This window comes from Pistacia vera, unplaced genomic scaffold, assembly GCF_008641045.1.
Source record: "Pistacia vera cultivar Batoury unplaced genomic scaffold, PisVer_v2 Contig949, whole genome shotgun sequence".
Classification (NCBI taxonomy): Eukaryota; Viridiplantae; Streptophyta; class Magnoliopsida; order Sapindales; family Anacardiaceae; genus Pistacia; species Pistacia vera.
The window spans coordinates 162358-184256 of NW_022196833.1; the positions used below are offsets into that span (position 1 = coordinate 162358).

The 21899-nt window shown below is 41.9% G+C and overlaps 2 protein-coding genes across 2 annotated transcripts; one reads left to right on the forward strand and one right to left on the reverse strand.

The window, feature by feature from the left end:
- Positions 1–398: 398 nt before the first annotated feature.
- Positions 399–17550, reverse strand: LOC116120824 (phospholipase D delta-like). The gene is made up of 11 exons (XM_031406796.1): positions 16684–17550; positions 16382–16501; positions 15968–16162; positions 13715–14035; positions 13550–13618; positions 13232–13379; positions 12861–12946; positions 2665–2745; positions 1926–2072; positions 1266–1466; positions 399–542 (listed from the first exon to the last, which is right to left on the reverse strand). Exons 1-11 carry the CDS (start codon positions 17548–17550, stop codon positions 399–401), a joined length of 2379 nt encoding a protein of 792 aa, XP_031262656.1.
- A 556-nt stretch (positions 17551–18106) lies between these two features.
- LOC116120825 (MLO protein homolog 1-like) lies at positions 18107–20660 on the forward strand. The gene is made up of 10 exons (XM_031406797.1): positions 18107–18143; positions 18248–18492; positions 18585–18701; positions 18793–18853; positions 18954–19039; positions 19346–19434; positions 19656–19659; positions 19815–19988; positions 20257–20385; positions 20472–20660. Exons 1-10 carry the CDS (start codon positions 18107–18109, stop codon positions 20658–20660), a joined length of 1131 nt encoding a protein of 376 aa, XP_031262657.1.
- Positions 20661–21899: the final 1239 nt, after the last annotated feature.

Below are 21899 nucleotides of genomic sequence, written 5' to 3' on the forward strand. Positions count from 1 at the left end.
TGGAAACAGTGTCCTACTAAGATGCAAGACCTAATGTACTTTTACCTTGAAAATTTTGATGGTTGATACCTCTTATATACTAATCAAAATCCATATAGTCAAGTAATAGCTAATCATTTTTTTTTTTTTTTTTTTTTTTTTTTTTGGAGTCCTGTCTTGTGGGCATCATTTGTGCTTTTGTTATCAACCTACCAAAACTATTCATGTGTTTTTAAAAACAAGGATTTGATTAGTATTTAAGTAAATTAAAATTCATTGTTGATCATAAATCAATCAAGGAGTTCAATTCTTCAAACTAAAAAGATACATAAAAAAGCAAATGATAGTGCAAATGTTACAATAAATTAAAAAAACACAAATTTAGAATAATTAATTAATAAATTTTTGTTATAATTGATTTAAAAAACACATAATTCCACCTCCCACTTGTCTCCAACGATCTGGTTTACTGTCCTTACACATTCCCGACTTTCAGGCTCCTCGAAGGAAGCCTCTAGCTGACCAAGATGCTCTGCCCAAAGTGAGTTCCTATATCCATAAATCTGCACAAGGCACATGCTGGTCACATAACGTTACGTATATATCACCCATAACGGTAGTTTTACAATTACAGAATGTTCAAGAATTATCGGAGTCTTAGAATACAATCTTAGTCAGACTAAAGTTCGAGGGTTTATGATTGGAACTCAAAATATGCATTTGAAAAGTATTAACATAAAAGATTATAGGGTTACTGTCATACTTTCATCAAAGCCAAAACTAATTTTATGCTATGGGATGCTTTTGCTACAGCAATCATGCCCACCAGAGCAACAATTACAAACAAAGCTGATTTTTGAAAATCTTAAAAGAACTACAGGATGTCAACTTGCTTTGTTCAAGCCAAAAGCAAACAGGAAAGAAGCAAATCTGGGTGAAATAAATATGTAAGGAATCGAGAAAGAGAAGCAGTTCAAGACAATGATACTATAAGAGTATGCCAAAGAGAAAAGAAAAGAGAAGAGAAGAATTTCAATGTATTTTGTCAATATATTACAACCTGTACAATAGCTAATTTATACAATTTTTGTAAATGTAAAATAGGAAAATAATAAATACAAATCTCTGTAATTGTTCAATCAATCACATGAATTAAGGTGATTGAAGGGAAATCAATAATAATAAAGACGCATTCCATATTTCGTCAAAATCATTTGAAGTTGTTCAAATCTTTTGATCATGGTCTTTCAAGAAACAGTTAGGGATGAGTACCAAAATAAACAGACCTGACCATGTGGATGCCTCTTGATTTTCGCCCAAGCATGATGCGGTTGATATGCACCCATGGCTATTTCAGTGTCTTTACTCCCAGCCATTGATCTTTGATTAATGTTGGCAGATCCCACTATCACATATTCATCAGCTACTATCATTCCCTTAGCATGGACATATACCATAAACCGCTTATGTTTTTGTGATTCAGATACCTGATAAATCTTTAATTAGTAACTACTAACTATAATTTAAAAATATGTCCTGCTTTCCTTAGAAAACTTATTACATATCAAGACCTGATACACGAATGATTAATAGAGCTAGTATTTCAAAACTGTCATGCTTCCATCAGAAAATACACTTTAAAAGTTAAAAGATTTATATGAATGTTTATATATCTACCATAAAACATTTGACATCAACAAGTCAAACTGGAAATCAAAAGCAGCAATTAGACAGGAAAGTTCACAAATTAACTACTTATGAATCCTAAGGATTGATATAATGCTTGTGACTTTTTCAAGAGAGAAATGAAATAGCTAATAGAGATCTTATATTAAGAACAAGAAAATTATTTAGCCACAATAATTAACAACAAACAAATAATTTAGTCAAGTTGTATTACAGTAAGCTTAAAAAAGCACAATAGGAATTCTCTTCCAAGTAAATACCTTTTCACCACTGTTGGTTGACACATCTAGGTTTTCTTCCCGTTTACCAAGGCAATAAAAATTGAGGTAATCTTGTGGATGTGCATTCCTCTGCATATCTTTCAGTGCCTGTGCGACAACACTATACATCATCTGCATTGTCTGGCTCTGCAAAGTGCAAATAAGTGGAAGTTAGACAAAATAAATTCTGCATTGTTATTTTTAATATACATTTTTTTGACAAAAATGTCAAAACATTTGAAGAGAAACTAGAATGATGAAGGTATTAAAATAGCAAGTGCTCATCCTATTTCCCAAGTATAAAGTTAAAGTAAACTTAATTATAGAATCCAATTGGATAGCAACAACATAAAAGACTATACCAATTGAATTGCTAAAGAAGACATTTAGTGTTTAGAAAAAAATGTTACCAGACTTCCCATTGTGTTTTTCAAAAGCCACAGTTATGTCACCATTCTAAACCCAAGTGAAGGAACCAAACTAAATCAGGCCAATTTATGAACCAAGATCATATTATATCTGGCATGACAAAAGATAGAAATGAGCCCTTAAACTCTGAAACAATAATTAAAAAAAGAACAACACATTATTGTTTCGAAGCAATACAAGATAATACATTTTAGAGGATGCTAATGAACATGGTCGGTGAAACAAGAATATGAATCAATTTGATATTTAAATTTTATATGCAAGTAACAATTCCAGTTCATAAGATTTGGGACATATATCAGAATAAAACCTGCCAAAACAGAATTTCTCGCACATGGCGAGAATTTGGATCACCCTCGGGCCACATAGGTATGATAATTGTTGATGCGTGCTTTTGACACCAACAAATCGACACGTGCGTAACGTTGATTGGTCAAGAGACACACGTGATTATGGATGAAATGTAGAGTAAATGTAACAATGAGAGCTTTTTAAAGTGGTTCGGATGCTAAGGTAGCAAATCATACGTCCACTGATAGTTTGTATTAGAATCGTGGGTCAGGTCGCAATAGCGGACTAACTTACAAATGATTAGGGAAAAGTAAATACAAAGGTACAATGATACAAGAGAGAGAGAAAGCTCCTTCAGAGTGCAAAGAAGCCAAATCCCTTTAATGAAAGGGTTTTTCCTTTTTATAGTGAGATGAGTGCAGATAATCATCATTAAATCCGTGGGTTGGTGCGAATGTCAGGACTAAATCCGGCTTTACGTCACATTGTCCACCTTCCAAGTTGATTTCACGCGATTTGGAGCAGGGAAATGGACACGTGGGAGCTCCACGGCGTCTTGCATGCCTGACGTGCGCTTACCATTCTGACAGGAGCAGGTCACCCCCATCACGTGATTTCCCACGTCAGCCCTTGATTTCCCAGGCAAAACAGAAGTCCCCTAGTTTTTAAGGTTTGAGGGTCAAACCTTAGAAACTAAGTCATGCCGCGAGTAGAGGCCCTGACCATTCTGATCTGAATGAAAGAAGCTCGGGATAGGACCTTTCGCGAACATGACTTCGCGGAAACCTCGTCCGAACGACCTGACAGCCATCGCCCAAACGTCCTGACTTCATCGAGCGCTCCTTACCGTGCCTTGGAGAATTAATGAGGTCGTTTCTGCGTTGGCAGGTGTTTTGCGCGTGTCAAGCGTCTGCCAGGCACATTAAATGCGTTGTGTGCTGACGCGTTACTGCTTTGGCAGAGCATTAATTGCGTGACGCGCCCGAAACGACAACCCTCATCACAGCAATAAATGCGGCATGGGGCGCATTTAATGCGGAGAGAGAGAGAAACGTCGTTTCGATTCCGAGGGGCGGTAAACGCCGGTTCGTAGTCCATATTAAAGTCCAGATTTTCCAGATGAGGCCGCCAGAATCCCATTTGCCTAGAGCGCAAACTCTGCAAACCGAAAGCCTTTCTTTTCCGATTGACATCTTTCTGATACCTGAAGCAAGAACCGTTCACTGTCACGTCCCCCAAAAGGTAAGGGTTTTTTGTTTCCCTTTTTTTTTTTTATATATGGTGGTACAATGGCGTTGCGTCATCTGATGCTTCATCAGAGGTGCGACGATGAAGTTGGGTTCCTGCCGTGAATGGCGGCTGGAATCGCTGTTAGGTTTTAGGGAATTTGCCCCAAGCCGCCGTACGGGGCGACGTACGATGGCTAAAATGACCTTCTGTCTGTCTGTGTTGTAGACTGCGGAATGGAACCCTCAGCATCTAGATCCGAAGAAGGAGCCGGTTTGTCTTCGCGGGATGTTCCCGTGGATGAATCCCTCGAGGTTTTCTCGGTTCTCACCCGAGAAGAATTCGAGAGGATAAAGAAACAGTTCGGTGTCCACGCGGAGGTGTTTCTCGACGCCACCCGGTCGTCGTGGCATCCTTCCGATGGCCTGGCTGCGATCTCCGAAGAGATCTTCAAGGGTGGGGGGTTGATTCCTCTCCACCCTTTTATTAGGTCGGTCCTAGATCGCTTCGAGATCGCACCAATATAATTAACGCCAAATGCGTATGTCATCGCTGTTGCGATGTACATCGCGTCCCTTGAGAGTGGCTTGGGCGAGTTAACAGCGGTGGAGCTCGGCTGTTCGTATTACCTCAAAAGGAGTAAGGACAAAGACTCCTATTACTTGTCTCGGTGATCTACCATCACCAAAGGGATACATAGCTATCCCAGTAACGCGGGGACCTACGAGACAAAGTTCTTCTTCTTCTGCTACGAAGGCTACTGCCGCTTTCAAAAACCAAGTAGGTCCCTCTTCGCTAGATTCATTAACTGTGCGCTCGCTTATTTTAACGACCTGCATTCTTTTGCAGTTAACAAGACGACCAGCCTGAATTTGCTCACCTGGACAGGATCGTGTCTTTTGGGGTTCTCCCTGAAGAAAGTCGGGATGCGAGGAAGCTCGTGACAACTGCGAACTTGTGGAAGTACGGTTTTTTTAACGACCAGGCATCTTTAGAGTCCCCAGAATGTAAGTTGCACACTGATTCCTTTCTGGTCATGGAATAATTTTTGCTTAGCTACTAACGCACCTTCATGCAGCGACCATGCCTCCGAAAGAATCTGAGCAACCCCGGCGAGCACCATTCAACTTCCCTCGATCGAGGAAAGAAAGGGAGGCCAAAGCTGCTCGCCTTACAGCGGTACAACCGATGCAAACTGCCGCGCCTTCCCAGTCCTGTCCTGAGCAAGAAACGACCAGGACAGAATAGGTCGCTCAACCACCTCCTACTTTCCCGAGATGGAAGGCTCCGGCCCAGCAGTCGAAGAAGAGGAGGCAGATTCAGGTCGAGGATTCAGAGACCAAATCTTAGGAAGAACCACTAAGGTCGCGGCGGGACGTCAGAAGGAGGTCGGGCAAGGAACCTGCGGACAAGATGGTCACTGCCGACAAGGCGAAGGACACACCAGTGCTGGATTTACTGGGGAACCTGCTCGAATACCTGCAGCCGATAGTCTACTCTCTGCTTGAATGTGGGCTATCGGAGTCATATGACGAGTTCTCTAATACGAGTGACGACTTGATGACCACATCGTTCCAACATCTAAGCAAGGTAAACGAACTGTTCTTAAAGTTTGTTTGCCATTTTCTTTCTAACTTCTTGTTCGCAGGCTTTGCTTGCCATGAGGATGTCCATGGAGAAAGCTCAGCTGGGGGCCGCGAAAGGGGCAAATGATCTGAAAGAGGAGATCGCGAAGCTCAAACAGAGCCTGGAGACCGTCGAAGCAGAAAGAACGCAATCGTTTGAGGCGGCGAATAGATACTTGAACCAAAAGGAGGCCGCTATGCGGACAGTTGACTTCCAAAAGGTGGAGCTCGAACGGCGTGCAGACGAAGTAAAAGAGCTTCAGAGGACAACCGCTAGGCTCTCCAAGGAAGTCGGAAAGAAAGATCAGGAACTCCAGACGACCTTAACACGGGCCCAGCGAGCAGAACAAGAAAGGGAGGCCTCCGAAAAGGAAATGCTAGCTTTTGAGGCCGAACTCCAGGAAAGTCGGGAAAAAATTGCTTCCCTGACTAAAGAAATACGGATCCAATCAGAGGAGATCAAGGATAAGGCCATCGACTAGGCGATCGGGTCCATTTATACCCTACGACCAAAGAAACCAGATCTGGATATGTCCGACCTCCCAAAGGGGTGGCAAGAGACCTTGCAGATTTTGGTGAAAGAAAATGATCAAGCAGTAGTAGCTGCCCGAGGATCCGACCAGGCAGAGGGTTCGGGTCTTGTTTTGAAGGATCCCCCCACTGACCAGGCTTAGTGCGATGAGACCGACTCCATAGGAATTAATAGGGTCTTGAACAATTTTTGTCGTACATGAAATACACTTTGCTTTCAATTGCTGTTCGCTTAATCATATATGAGTGCAGTTTACAATTCAGTTCGTTTTACATAGGTAATATTACATGCGAATTGTTACAAGCGAATAGGATAATATTTTACAATAAAAAGGAGACTTAACAAAATTAAAACCTAATTTGCAATGAGAGCTAAGCTCGGGATTACTGATAGTATGACCGAAGGTGCTTGACATTCGAAGCTTGGGGTACTTTGGAACCATTCAACCTTTTGAGATGGTAAGTCCTCGATCTGATCACCTTGTCGACTCGGTACGGACCTTCCTAGTTCGGTCCTAATACCCCCACGCTTGGCTCCCTGGTTCCGAAGAGAACTTCTTTTAGCACAAGGTCACTGACCTGGAAGTCTCTTCGCTTGACCTTTGAATCGAAGAATCTCTTCGCACGTTGTTGGTAGGCTGCTATCCTTAGTGAAGCTTTGCTGCGGTGCTCCTCAACAAGATCCAGACTTGCTCTCATAAGTGCTTCGTTTTCAACCTCATCGTACAAGTCTCTCCGAAGAGAACCAGTTCCTACCTCTACAAGAATCATTGCTTCGCAGCCATAGGCTAGCGAAAATGGCGTTTCTGAGGTGGAAGTTCTCGGAGTTGTCCTGTACGCCCATAAGACTTTGGGGAGATCGTCGGCCCAATTTCCCTTGGTTGCCCCAAGTTTAGCCTTTAGAGTGTGCTTGATGGTCTTGTTGACAGCTTCAACTTGGCCATTTGCTTGTGGTCTGGCGACTGAGGCAAATTTTTTACGGATGCCCAGCTCATCGCAGAACTGCTTAAACTCCTCGTTATCGAATTGCTTTCCATTATCTGAGATGAGGGTGTGGGGAATTCCGTAGCGGCACACTATGTTCTTGAAAACGAAGTCTTTCAGCTTTCTAGTCGTGATAGCAGCCAGCAGTTCAGCTTCCAACTATTTTGTGAAATAATCTACCGCGACCACGGCATACTTAACTCCTCCTTTTCCGACTGGCATGGGACCGATAAGGTCGATCCCCCACATGGAAAATGGCTAAGGGCTAGACATCGTTATCAGCTCGTGAGAGGGGGCTCGCAGAATGTTCGCGAACCGTTGACACTTGTCACATTTCTTGACAAAATTGTGCTTATCTTCTTGGATCCGGGGCCAATAATACCCCTGACGAACAACCTTGTTCGCAAGAGATCGAGCAGCTATGTGATTACCACAGATCCCTTCGTGAATTTCCCTCATGATATAGTCTGCTTCTTCACTGATCACACATCGGAGGAGAGGGGCACTGAATCCTCTCCTGTATAGCTGGTCCCCGATGAGTGTGTAACAAGTAGATCTTGCTCACAGGACCCTTGCCTCGACCTTGTCGTCTGGCAAGGTCCCATCCTTGAGGTACTGGAAAATGGGAGTCATCTAGGAGTCCGGTTGAGTCATATTTACGGCCTGTTTGGTTGAACTGATAGTTGGGGCATCGACGAACTGAACAGGAATGCTTTCTGGAGCTTCTGAATCCAACGATGAGGCTATCTTTGCTAGGGCGTCCGCTACGGAATTGCTATCTCTGGGAATCTAAGTGATTTCAAAGTGTTTGAACGACCCGAGAGCGGCCTTAGCTTCTTTCAGATAGCGGACCATGTTTTCTTTCTTGGCTTGATATTTCCCTAAAATTTGGTTGACGACCAGCATGGAGTCGTTGTAAACGCTGATCGTGGTTGCACCCATTTCTTTGGCAAGTCGCAACCCGGTGAGCAGGGTTTCATACTCAGCCTCATTGTTGGTCGCTTTAAACCCGAACCGGAGAATACCATGGATTCGAGTCCCTTCGAGGCTTACAAGGAGAAGACCCGCACCGGCTCTTTTTCTATTTGATGACCCATCGACGTAAAGGTTCTAGGTCGACAGGTTCCAAATACTTTCTTGGATGGCTTCGCCAGGCTGTTGCTCGCTTGGAAGATAGGAAAATTTTGAGATGAAGTCAGCAACAGCTTGCCCTTTGATGGTCGACTTGGGCTTGTACTTCAGGTCGAACTGGCTTAACTCCATGGCCCATTTGAGCAGTTTACCCGAGGCTTTTGGTTTCTGGAGGACCTGCCTAATGGGGTAATTAGTCATTATGTGGATTGTATAGGCGTGGAAGTAAGGTCGCAGCTTTCTGGATGCGATCAGCAGAGCATAGGCTAGTTGCTCCATTTTCGGATACCACATCTCGGCATCCGTCAGATGCTTGCTCACATAGTACACTGGCCATTGCACCTTTTCCTCTTCCCGTACTAGAGATGCACTGACCGCGAACTGAGAGGTGGACAGGTAGAGGAGCAGGATTTCCTGTGGAAGAGGCTTAGAGAGGAGAGGTGGCTTCCCGAGGTGTTCTTTTATACTCTGGAACACCTGTTCGCATTCAGGAGTCTATCCGAATTTCTTATTAGCCTTTAGAACATTGAAAAATGGTAAGCAGCAGTCTGTTAGCCTCGATATAAAGCGACTAAGTGCTGCTATTCGCCCATTTAGACTCATGACCTATTTTTTGCTCTCCATATCGAGCAGAGCTTGAATCTTCTCGGGATTCACTTATATCCCTCGCTGATTAACCATGTACCCTAGGAACTTTCCTGACGATACCCCGAACGAACGCTTGAGAGGGTTCAGCTTCATTCTGTACAGTCGGAGGATGTCAAACATCTCAGCGAGATGTGCGATGTGTTCTGAGGCGACCTGGGATTTGACCAACATGTCATCCATATAGACCTCCATTGTTTTTCCGATTTGGTCGGAGAACATTCGGTTAACCAGCCGCTAGTAGGTTGCGCCAGCATTCTTGAGGTCGAAAGGCATAACTTTGTAACAATACAGCCCTGGTCCGTAATGAAGGACGTATGCTCCTCGTCTGGCCCATACATCGGGATTTGATTGTATCCCGAGTATGTATCCATGAAACTTAGCAGCTCGTGCCCCGATGTGGCATCTATGAGCTGGTCAATTCTCGGTAGAGGGAAGCTGTCTTTCGAGCAAGCCTTGTTGAGGTCGCTAAAATCAACGCAGGTCTACCACTTGCCGTTTGGCTTCTTTACCAAGACCGGGTTGGCGACCCAGGTCAGGTAGAGTGCCTCTCGGATGGACCCATTTCAGAGGAGGTTTTCCACTTCTGATTTTAATGCAGCATACCGCTCCGGATCCATTGCTCTTCTTTTGTGGCGAACCGGTTTGGCCTCACTGCCGATGTTTAATGCATGGCAAATAATGTCCAGGCTGATCTCGACCATATCTGCATGCGACCAGGCAAACACATCAATGTTTTCTCTTAAGAAGCTTATCAGTTCGGACAAGAGCTAGGGGTTGAGACAGCTTCCAATTCTTAACACTCGGCTCGGCTCTTTTGGATCAATCGAAACCTCAGACAGATCCTCAACCGGGCCACTAGGAGGGATTTCTTAGATTCGAGGATCTATATTATCCTCTGCTGGGCCAGGCTGTGGCTTGATCCGGCTGATCGCCATAGCCTGGCGAGGCACACATCGCGAAATGCCATTTCCTTTACTTGCCATCTGTACCGCTTTTACGTAGCATTCGCGAGATGCATTTTGCGATCCACTCACTTCCCCTATCCTCGTTGGAGTTGGGAACTTCATCTTGAGATGGTATATGGAAGTGACTGCCTTGAAGCTTCTCAACAGAGGTCGCCCCAAGATTCCATTGAAGGCTGATGGGCAATCCACGACCAAGAATTTGGTAACCCTAGTCACCTCGTCATAGTCGCCGAGCGTGACTGGGAGCTGGATCGTTCCTTTGGGGATCAGGTGGTCCCTTGTAAAGCCGTAAAGAGGGATCGAGGTGGGCTTCAGGTCGGCCTCGTCCAAGTTCATTCTTTCGAAAGCGGTCTGGAACAGGATGTTCATAGCGCTTCCGTTGTCCACGAGCATTCTGCAGACATTATGGCACCCTATCAGAGGCATGATCACCAGGGCGTCATCATGAGGATGGTGCAAGCGAGCTGCTTCCTTTTCGCAGAAGGTGATCAGCTCCTCATTTTGAGCCTTTTGCGGTCACTGCGATGCATTCATTACCCTGATCGGGTCGTGATATGCTTCGCGAGCGTACTTTTCCTGCGCACCTCGCGTGTTTTCCCCGAGGTGTGGGCCTCCGAAGATTATGTTAACACTACTGTATCCACTACAATCACGACGCTTTTTCTTTTGCTCCTCTCGGTTCTCCTTCGGAGCAGAGTCATCAATATACTCCTTGAAGTGCCATTTCTTGATGAGCTCTTCGATTACCTGCTTTAGAGCTCGGCATTCATCGGTGTGATGCCTGTTGTCCCGATGGAAACGGCAGTACTTTTTGCTGTTCTGGCCGTAGCCGGGGTTTTCATGGGTTCCGGCTCACTGAGCAGGCTGGCCTCCTCAGATTTGTCAAGAATTGCAGATACGGACACATTTAGCAGAGTGTATTGAATTCTGTCGCGGTCATGACGAGGAATAGGAGCATAGGACTTTTTGTGCTCGTAGCGGGGTTTCTTCCCTTTTCGCTGATCATCGACGTCTCTTTTGCGATCAACTCTCCTACTTTCCCCACGACCAGACATACTGCTCGAAGTGCCGTGATTGTGACGGCAGAGTGCCGCCAATGAATTCTCTATTCGAAGATATTTTTCTACAAGGTTGTAAAATCTGGTAAGGGAGACATCGTCCTCAGCCTATAATTCTTTCCATAGGTCAGTTTGCAGGCGAACTCCAGCTATTATGAGCGTTCAGATGGACTCTTCGAGGGCATGAGCTACCTTGTTGAGTTCCCTGTGGAAACGGTCGATGTAGGATTGTAGGGATTCGTCTCTTTCTTGCCTTATGTTGCTGAGATAGCTCAAAGGCATCGAAAACTTCCGATTTGCTTGGAAATGTCGTAGGAACGTCATGCTCATCTGAGGCCACGAACTGATCGATCCCGCTGGGAGTGACCTTAACCATCGCTTGGCGTGAGAAGTCAACGTCACGGCCAAACAACGACATTTTGTAAGATCCAAAACCTGGTGGAGCTCCATCAGGTTGTTGAACTCATACAAATGATCTTGCAAGTCATGGTTCCCATCAAACGGCCGCATGTTAGGCATTCTGAACCCCGATGGGAGTGGAGCAGCTAGCACTTCGGGAGAGAAAGGGGATGTAGAGGCGACCTGGGCCTGCTCGTTTTGCTGCTCTCTTAGTCCAGAGCTCGCTGTAGCTCCTCAATTTGTGGTAATGGAGCCAATTGGGGATTGCTTTTACCCATGCAAGTCCGACCTTCGCGATTACAGTTTAGGAAAGTCCGGAGGTCGGACTCTTCTTCGCCTCGGTCGGCATTTCCAGCCGCTCTTGACACATGCTGACTAGAGGCGTGTGAAGGTGATGGATGGTACGGGGTATTTTCACGACCCTCGCGGTGGTACGAACCGTCCCACAAGGTGTGGGGACCACCCGCATGATAGCGATCAGGATCGTTCTGCTGGCGGTGATAAGAATCGTCCCGCCTGGCACTTTTGCTTGGGTTCATCTGCGACGTGGCATGGGACAGCTCAGGATTCACTTTTTCACCGAGTCTCAGCTTTGCCGGCACCTGCTGGGGGCACGGTTTGTGTTCGTTGGCCCTTGGGAGCCCGTAGGCTTGTTTTTTGCCACTTGCTTACCCTTACGTCTACATGCTACAGTGCTCGCGGCACGGGCTAATTCTCTCTGCCGCGCTTTCGCTCGACCTGCAGGCGTTTTTGGCGGTTGCACCGCCCTAGCTATTCTAGATGGTACGCCTTGGTCCAGACGGTCCAGCCTTTGGTTGACCATCTGGAGAGTATTGTCGAACCTCTCTAGGTAGCTTCTGATGGCGGGGTCAAGCTGCGAAGCTGCCGGGATATCCATCGCAGCATTTTGTGGAACTGGAAGTATCCTGGAAGAGGTATCCCCCTGGGTTAGGGGAACTCCCTCAGCGCGCTGGTTGGCTTGCTCAGGTTCAGATTGGCGGGCCATTTGTTGCTGTAGGACCAGTAGGTCAAAGATTCTCCTGATGAAGGATGAACACTAAATCAGCCCTCCTTCTAGCGCCAAACTGTTGATGCGTGCTTTTGACACCAACAAACCGACACGTGCGTAACATTGATTGGTCAAGAGACACATGTGATTATGGATGAAATGTAGAGTAAATGTAACAATGAGAGCTTTTTAAAGTGGTTCGGATGCTAAGGTAGCAAATTCTACGTCCACTGATAGTTTGTATTAGAATCGTGGGTCAGGTCGCAACAGCGGACTGACTTACAAATGATTAGGGAAAAGTAAATACAAAGGTACAATGATACAAGAGAGAGAGAAAGCTCCTTCAGAGTGCAAAGAGGCTGAATCCCTTTAATGAAAGGGTTTTTCCTTTTTATAGTGAGATGAGTGCAGATAATCATCATTAAATCTGTGGGTTGGTGCGAATGTCAGGACTAAATCCAGCTTTACGTCACATTGCCCACCTTCCAAGCTGATTTCACGCGATTTAGAGCAAGGAAATGGACACGTGGGAGCTCCACGGCGTCTTGCATGCCTGACGTGCGCTTACCATTCTGACGGGAACGGGTCACCCCCATCACGTGATTTCCCACGTCAGCCCTTGATTTCCCAGGCATAACAATAATATAGACCGCAAATCTCTCATTAGCTCTGATTTTACTGGCAATCTTTAGTGCCAACTCCATAGGGATAAGGTTATCAGCTCCTGCTCATACAAGAACAGAATGACTTCAGAAAAATTTAGGGGGAATAGAAAACATAGTAATGGTTTATGATGTCCACAATCTATTAACTGAAAATGTTACAGAGATATAATGGCGTATTGAAATTTCTATATTAGCTCCTGAACACCTCTTTCAAAGATCCTAAGAAAATTTTGCAATTAAATACTTCATATTTGTGTGTTCCTTCTATTACAAAACTTTTGGTGTTAGACTTCTTGATAAGAAGAAAATATTGTACAAACAGAAAAGATCGATCAGATTTTAACCTGCATCTTTATACAATGGCCATGCATAAGATGATCCAAGAAAATACTGATTTTCAATATATATGAAACGCTGAGCAGATCTGATGGCTTGAATGTATGCCATTTGAATGCTCTTGTCTATTACCGAGTCTTTTGCACAGATAAGGTTCTTCTGCAAGAGAAGAATTCATTCAGAACTGATTAAGCAACAGATGACTGAAAGAGATTAAATTGTCAAGTCAATATCAAGTACCGGTCATGACCTTGAATATTATCCTCTATGGATGACAGATAGGATTTTCTAAGTATTAAGAGAGCAAAGTTAGTTGATACACAAACCTGATTCTCAGCCTTGTTAACATCCTTTAGAAATCCTTCCACTGATCCTGAGTCAATGGACCGGAAAATCTGTAAAAAAGAAAAAATTCACTAAGAATTAAAGAAAATAAAAATAACAAACCAAAGAATAAAATTTCATTCAATATTATATTTGCAGTGTATGACCTGAACATTCCAGGTTTCAGGATTTTCTTCCTTGGAAACCTGTACTACGTCGCCATCCTGTGGAACTAGTGTGGTTCCATCACTTGACACAGATACGGAAGGACTTAATATCGCTGCGATGCGCTCTATCTTAAGCAGAGAATCATCTTGCAGAGAATCGTCTTGCAAATGAGAAACCTTTTTAAAGTTTCGAGTGGATTTTGCGCGCGGAGTTGCTTGCCTCCAACACTGCTCAAAGTTTATAAGAACATCATATGCAGCTGGCCCTTCAATTCTGCAGTGCAAATCATGCCATGGCTGTCTTGGAGCCTTGATTCCAGCCTGACACCAAAAAGAATTGTAAAACCAAGTGAAGAAAAAGAGCAAGAAAACAATAGCACTAGAACTACTTGCACATGAAGGACGTTTGAAAGTATAATCCTATACAGTTGATTTTGAGCTAAATAGAATGCAAGGTCCAGTATCAAACAATAATATAATGATAAATGTTTTTGATGCAGTGATACTTTGCTGGAAATGCATCAACATTGCAGGTTCAGTTGGAATTGTTTTTGAAGCCTATTGAAGATAGTTTACTGCAGTGGTCCAACGTGCATGGCTGTAATTTTTAGTGTATTGTAGTTAAATGGTTTAAGTGTAATTAAGTCAGTATTATTGTGTGTATTGTGTAAGAAATATTAGTTGTTAAGTTTTTAAATTTGAATTTGTAATGTTTGCTGTAGTTGTTGAATCAGTAGAGAGTTGTTAAGCTAATGTTTATATTGATCAACTTCAATGAAAACCATAGACTTTTGCATATATGCTTTGAGTTCTCTTTATCTTTCTTTTGTATTCTCCGACCAAGAACTATCAAATGGTATTAGAGCCACTCACAAAAATATGAAGTTTCTTGCATTCAACCATTAACCACAACTCAAGAACACCTTCCTTTTTCAGCAAAAACCAGCCTGCATCAGCTCATTTTTCTCTCTACGACAGACACAAAAAACTAGAGACATGGCAACTCAATCTGCTGTGATGGCACCATTGGTGTTCAATAGGGAACACTACCATATATGGGCTGTTAAAATGAAGGCCTTCCTCCGGGGTCAGGGGCTGTGGCAGTATGTGGAAGAGAATAGACAGACAGCACCCTTGGGACCAAATCCTACTTTGAATCAGATCAGAATACATGAAGAGGAAACTGCCAAAGCACCTAGAGCTCTCTCTCACATTTATGGAGTAGTGACTGACCTTGTATTCACAAGGATCATGGCATATGAGACTCCAAAGGAAGCATGGGACAAGCTGAGAGAAGAATATATGCAGGTGCTTAATCTAAGGAGAGAATTTGAGATGCAGAGGATGCAAGAATCAGAAAAAGTTAAGGATAATGTTGACAGACTAATGAGTGTTGTCAACAAAATAAGGCTGATGGGAGTGGAGTTGACAGATAGAAGAGTGGTGGAAAAGGTTTTGGTGAGCTTGCCGAAGAGATTTGAGTCCAATATCTCCTCCCTTGAGGACTCCAAGGACATAACTCAGATTACTTTGACTGAGCTTGTTCATGCTCTCCAAGCTCAAGAACAAAGAAGACTCATAAGGCAAGAAGACACAAGTGAGAGAGCAATGATAGCAAACCAAAAAGGCAAACCTGCACAAGGACAAAATAGGAGGTATGCTGGGGATAAAAAGGAAAAGAAAAGAGTAACAATAAGTGGGAGAAGTCAAGTGGAGTGAAGGAGTTTCCAGCTTGCACTCACTGTAAAAGGAAGGGACATTCGGAGAGAAGGTGCTGATTTAGACCAAGGATACAATGCAGGAGTTGCAAACAATTTGGGCACCTAGAGAAGGTTTGTAAGAACGAGGGAAACAATTTGGGCATATAATATCAAACAATATTATAATGATTTTTAATAAATGTGATTATTTATTTTCAGACTGAGGCCAACAACATTTAATGAGAACAAAGTTAATCTTCACAGATAACTAGATACATGCCTGAAAAAGAAGTAGATGATCTGAAAATTCAGCACATGACCATATGATTCAAACAGCATGGCAATAAAAGAATTCTTAAGAGTGGGTGCGCGTGTGTGTGGGGTGAGGGTGAGGATGTTATATTGAGAAAAGTAACACAAGTCTAAGAGTACTAGCCAACAAGTAATATAATGGATCGCAAAAATTATATATGCTCACATGGAAATAGTATGCTGTACAAAGAAATGCTGAAGTTAAACCACAATTTTTAATATTGGCAAGAAAGCCACTCACAGGATACGAAGGATTATGGAAATCATCCTTGAACACAGTGTTGAGATCACGAAAGAGACGATGTTCAGGGGTGTCATAGCGACCATCACAGAGATCAATACCTCCTATAAATGATGTTATCTTCCGATTATTACCGGATGCTTGCGTGTCAACAATAACACATTTCCGATGGTGTGTAAAGATGGTACCGGCAATCTGGATAACATCATCATACAAACAATTTTAACCCATCGTTAATTCTAAAACTTATAGAAAACAAGCGATGACAGAAGAGAACCAAAAAAGATCCAACAATTATTATTTCAACTCAGTGTCAAGTGATTTTTGCGACATTTAATTAACATACATTCATACGAGCTAACTATAATAGAGACATCAATTTACTAAAATGAAAAATAGGGATACAAAACATGCCTTTCTTTTGAACATGTTACGCTTGCTACCAGCAAGATAACGTGGTGCTAGCACACAATTCACAGATGAATCCCTGAAAAACCTCTTCGTTTCTTTACCGTGAGTTGCCATCAATCCTGCCTGCACATTTCAGCCAGTGAAATGTATAACCAATAGAACATGGAAACTACCTTTTAAAGAAGACTGTTTTCTCATTATTTCAGAACATGTAAAATTAGTACCCAAATTTTGTTAACAAAAGTAGAAAACCTAATATTAGTATCTTCACAAAATAAGCTGAAAATGTTGGTTTCCCTACTCACCGTTTTGACTCCGAACTTGTCATGGGATGTCTTATCCTCCCAAATCAACAACAGAACTCTGACACCTTCCTGCGATTTATACTTCAGCAACTCACCGAGTGTCAAATCACCACCACTCGGCAACGGCCGAGTGGGCTCTCTAACAAGCTTAATCTTCACGAACACAGACCAGCCCATAATGTAGATCAGATCGCGAGCATCTAAAATGGCTTCGCAAATGTCCTCCCAGCACGTGCCTGGCTTATAAACCAGATCTCCCTCAAGCCTAACGTGAGGCAAGGACTCCTCCCTCACGTGAGCGTCTTGGTACAGCGTCACTTGATTTCCCTTTCGTAACGGAAAATACGTGTTTCGAACTCCTCCTAGCTCAGGATCACCGGCAATGCCATTGCGGTATATTGGATTTGTTTCACACGGCGTGAATTTCATCTCCAGTCGCAAGGCTTTGACTGTCCTAATACAGCTGGATGGTTCGATTCGGAACCATCCCGAGATATACTTGCCGGTGGCGATTCTTTTCGCGGGAATTTTAGCCTTCCCAATAACTTTGGACTGAAGGAAAGTCTTGGCTTTAAGTTGAAACTCGAGTTCAGTTACAGGGTGAGCCAAGGGAATAAAAAACTGGTCGTTCCAGAATAAATTCTGAGAGTTCTTGTCAATGATACGAGTGCGCGCCAAAGTAGATTGCGGCACTAACACTCTAACATAATAGTCGCCGGAGATAACCTTACAGGGGTGGAGGTTATTGAGCTCCTGGTTTCCATCGCCATTATCGGCGGCCGAATTCAGAAACCTTCGAACCTCGATGATCTTAAGCTCAAGATCACCGTGAAGATAGACTACTTGTTCATCCTCGGCGGTAGGCATGATGAAACGGTGAGGTTCCGCAAATGTACGAAACCGGAATGTGAGAAAACCAGATAGCGTAGTAGTTAAGAAAAACAAACCGGAGAGGGAAGTGCTAAAGAGAGAGAAAGTAAGAACTTAATAGAGTAGTAGTTAAGAAAAACAAACCGGAGAGGGAAGTACAAGAGAAGTGTACACCGGAATGAGAAAAAAAGAGAAAAAGAAGAAGAAGAAGAATAAAAGATAGAGAGAGTTCAACAAAAGAATGATGGGCTGGAAACATATATAGTAGCGTTAAGTCTCCAATGGCCACCTTTGTTGGAGTCTACTACTTCAATATTAATGAGTCCTACAGATGTATTCGAGAATCCCATTTATTGGGTTGAACTTAAGAATAAGAATCTTTATAAAATTAGATTTGGCCACCTTGTCAACATCGAGATAGATAAGATGCAATGGTCCAGTATCAAACAATATTATAATGACTTTTTATAAATGTGATTATTTATTTTCAAACTGAGGCCAACCACATATAATGAGAACAAAGTTAATCTTCACAGACCATGATTCAAACAGCATGGCAATGAGTGAGGCTCTAGAGAAAATTAAAGCTGGTCTCTTTCATTCAGACATTATATTTCAATGTAAAGTTTGTAATGCATGAGCAATTTATGCATTGATCAAGAAATTGAAGTCAGTTTTTTGTTTTGTAATGCAGAATTGATGCTACTAGGCTTCATATCTCTACTCATTACAGTGGGCACAAAACCTGTCTCAAAGATATGTATCTCTGCAAAAGCTGGAAGCACCATGCTTCCATGTAAGGAGCCCAAGGACAAGGAAGACTACAACAATGGTGGAAATGATGGAGATGATAGAAGAAAGTTATTATGGCACACCGGGAAAGTGATACGGCATCGAATCCTTGCGGCAGGAGGAGAAGAGGACTATTGTACCAAACATGTAAATATATATATAGTATCAATTCACAGTACTGCATATTATACTGTTCATATAGACAATGACTCAATAATTGTGTTAATTATTGATTTCAGGGAAAAGTACCTTTGGTCTCCCAGTCAGGGATTCACCAATTGCACATCTTCATATTTATGCTGGCTGTCTTCCTTGTTCTCTACAGTGTTCTCACCATCGGTCTAGCAAAGGCTAAAGTATGTCAGTTTCATGAATAATTTTATAAATATTCTGCTGGGAAAGCTTGAGTGATCATAAACAGGGAAAACCAATTTGTAATGCACACAGATGAAGAAATGGAAAGGATGGGAGCTGGAGACATCATCCTTGGAATATCAGTTCACTAATGGTAATTAGCATTTTCCTAAACCTTTTGGCTTAATAAAAATATTTTGAGGTTTATATATTTTGTGCATCAATGATTAAGCTGATGACGTTTAGTGTTATAGATCCTTCAAGGTTCAGATTGGCTCATCAAACTTCCTTTGTTCGACGCCACACTGGATTCTTCACAGCACCTGGCCTGAGATGGATAGTAAGATGCATTCTAAAACTCCCTTTAGTAGGATTCTAAAATGTTGAATCAGAGTAATTTAGCCATTTTTGAGCCTGATTTGGAATGAAATACATTGTGACATTGTGGTGTTCTAGTTAGATCCCTCTAACCAGATGAGGTAATTCATGTATACAGGTGGCTTTTTTCAGACAGTTCTTTTATTCTGTAACCAAGGTGGATTATCTGACCATGAGACATGGATTCATAAAAGTAAGTTATTCCACTTTTATTTTTGCTTTTGTTCTAAACATAAATGCATATCCAATATGTAAATATATATTGCAGGCTCATTTGGCTCCCAACAGCAAATTTAACTTCCACAAGTATATCAAAAGATCAATGGAAGATGATTTCAAGGTGGTAGTTGGTATCAGGTTGTGCTCCATCCTTCTCTTTTTCTCTGACAGTGAATTTCTGATTAATTTTTACTTAATAATTAACCATGAATTTCTGTTTACAGCCTACCATTATGGACATGCTGTATTGTTTTCCAGCTTCTCAATGTGTATGGTGGGGCTTCTTTTCTTAATATGTGTTAATTTTGATTGTGAAAGTTTTCATTGACATTAACACAATTGCTTAACTTATTCTGCAGGATGGTATACTCTTTCATGGGAATCATTCATACCACTAGTTGTAAGAATTTCTTAACTTTCTAGTTTTAAATTGTTTACCTGAGGATATTATCTTATGAACTACTAGAACAGTTCAATTTATATATAAAATTAAATGGATTCTATTATACATGCAACAGATATTTCTGATAGTTGGCGCGAAGCTTGAAATTATAATCATGGAAATGGCTCAGCAGATCCAAGATCGAGGGACAGTTGTAAAAGGAGCTCCTGTTGTAGAGCCTAGTAACAGCTTCTTCTGGTTCAATTGCCCAGATTTGATTCTTTTCTTGTTACATTTCACCTTGTTCCAGGTACTTCTCTTGCCTTGTTATGCTTTTGATCTACGGACCCAAAACTTGCATAGATTATGCATCAGGTTTTTATACATCTAGCATATTATGAGCTGATGATCATGTTTTCAATTAGCAAAACGCGTTCCAGATGGCTTACTTTCTATGGACATGGGTAAAATAATAACTTAACCACTATCCTTGGTAGAAGAAATTTAATTTGTTGGTTCAGCATTGAGAGAAAAACTCGGAGAAAATTTCATTTTATTGTTTTTATTCATCAATGCAGTATGAATTCGGGTTGAAATCATGCTTCCATAAAAATCTGATGGAAGTATTGATAAGGGTGTTCCTGGGTGTAGCTCTTCAGATTTTATGCAGCTATATCACCTTCCCTCTCTACGCCCTTGTAACTCAAGTAACTTCTTTAATTCATACACAAATTCGGAATCAAAGTTTGTAAATAGTTACAATCATAATGTACATTATGTTAAAAAATTGCAGATGGGGTCTCACATGAAGAAGGCAATCTTTGAAGAGCAGACAGCCATGGCTCTAAAGAAATGGCAAAAGGCTGCCAGGGAAAGGAAGAAGTTGACAAAGGCCACAGGCATAGACATTCCATCTAGTTTCATAAGAGAAGAAAATAATACCCCAAGCCATGGACTCATCGCCCTTACAGTTCCTCCATAAATACAAACCAATACTCGCCATGGACCTGAAAGTGTCTTAGTTTCCAAGGAGTACTTACAATTATAATTCTGAGACTGAGTTATTAGAATAGAAGGTCCTGCACCACTTGTTTCTAGTGATGATCATCATGAACCAAGAAAATATAACAATCAGCAAAAGTTGCCAAAACTGATAGTGGGGATTTCTCATTTGTTAAGCCTTAAAAGATGGGATTATCGTTCATAAATTGTTGCTAAACTTATAAAATATAAATATAACAGTTATCATATGATCAAGTTCCAAAATCATGCTTTTTGCTACTAATGGAACGATTAGGCTTCTCTATCAAGAGTAAGCGTGTTTTGCTGGAATTATGTTCAATTATGCTTATGGAAGAAGCCCTCTCCATTTATGTTCACATGGACTTGGAGTGGCTTCTACTTAAAACTCCTTTCTTCTCACAAACAAATGTAAAAAAAATTCTTTCACCTGTAGACTCAACCTCATCCAAGTGAGTTTGCTGCCCCCTCAAACTTGATTCTAGCATGAGCTTGGGTTAGAATTCACATCTCCACAGCAGCTCCATGGCAACTTTTACACCTTTGCTGATGGTAAATGAAAGAGAAAACAGCACCAATATTTACAACAGAGGCACTGTATTACTTTGTATTAATCCCTTCTGAAAACAAATTGTAGAAACTATTAAAACCGAGCAAACTTTTAGTCGTGGTGAATTGTCTAGTTAATCACTTTACGTAACTCCAATATCTCATATTATCTACTGAGAAGACAAAACAACCAAATAAATAGCAGAAATTGTCTGAAAATGTCCGATTTATACTCTACACATCAAAATTATCAAAGATCACAAGTAAGAAATCAACAGATATATGAAAAAAAATGGTAAATAAAAACAATGAAAAGTTTACTAGGTAGATGTGTTCTGCTAGCTATAGCCCTTAACTCAACTACCTACACAATAAAACAAAGGAAACATATAAAAGCTGTATTGCAGTGTGAGATGGATATATTTGCAGTCCCCACGGCAGAAACAAATTCTAGAAGCTTTTTCATTGTGTATTATTTTTATTAGACTAGTTGTTTCCTGCCAGATTCCCAGACATATATCTCTTTTGGAGGACCAATGTGACAATCTTACCTAACCATTCATATTTTGTTATAACTTAATCACATCTCTATGTTCTGCTCTAATATCAGAGTCTTTAATAAATTATTTGGATTTGGCATGAGTATTGGCGT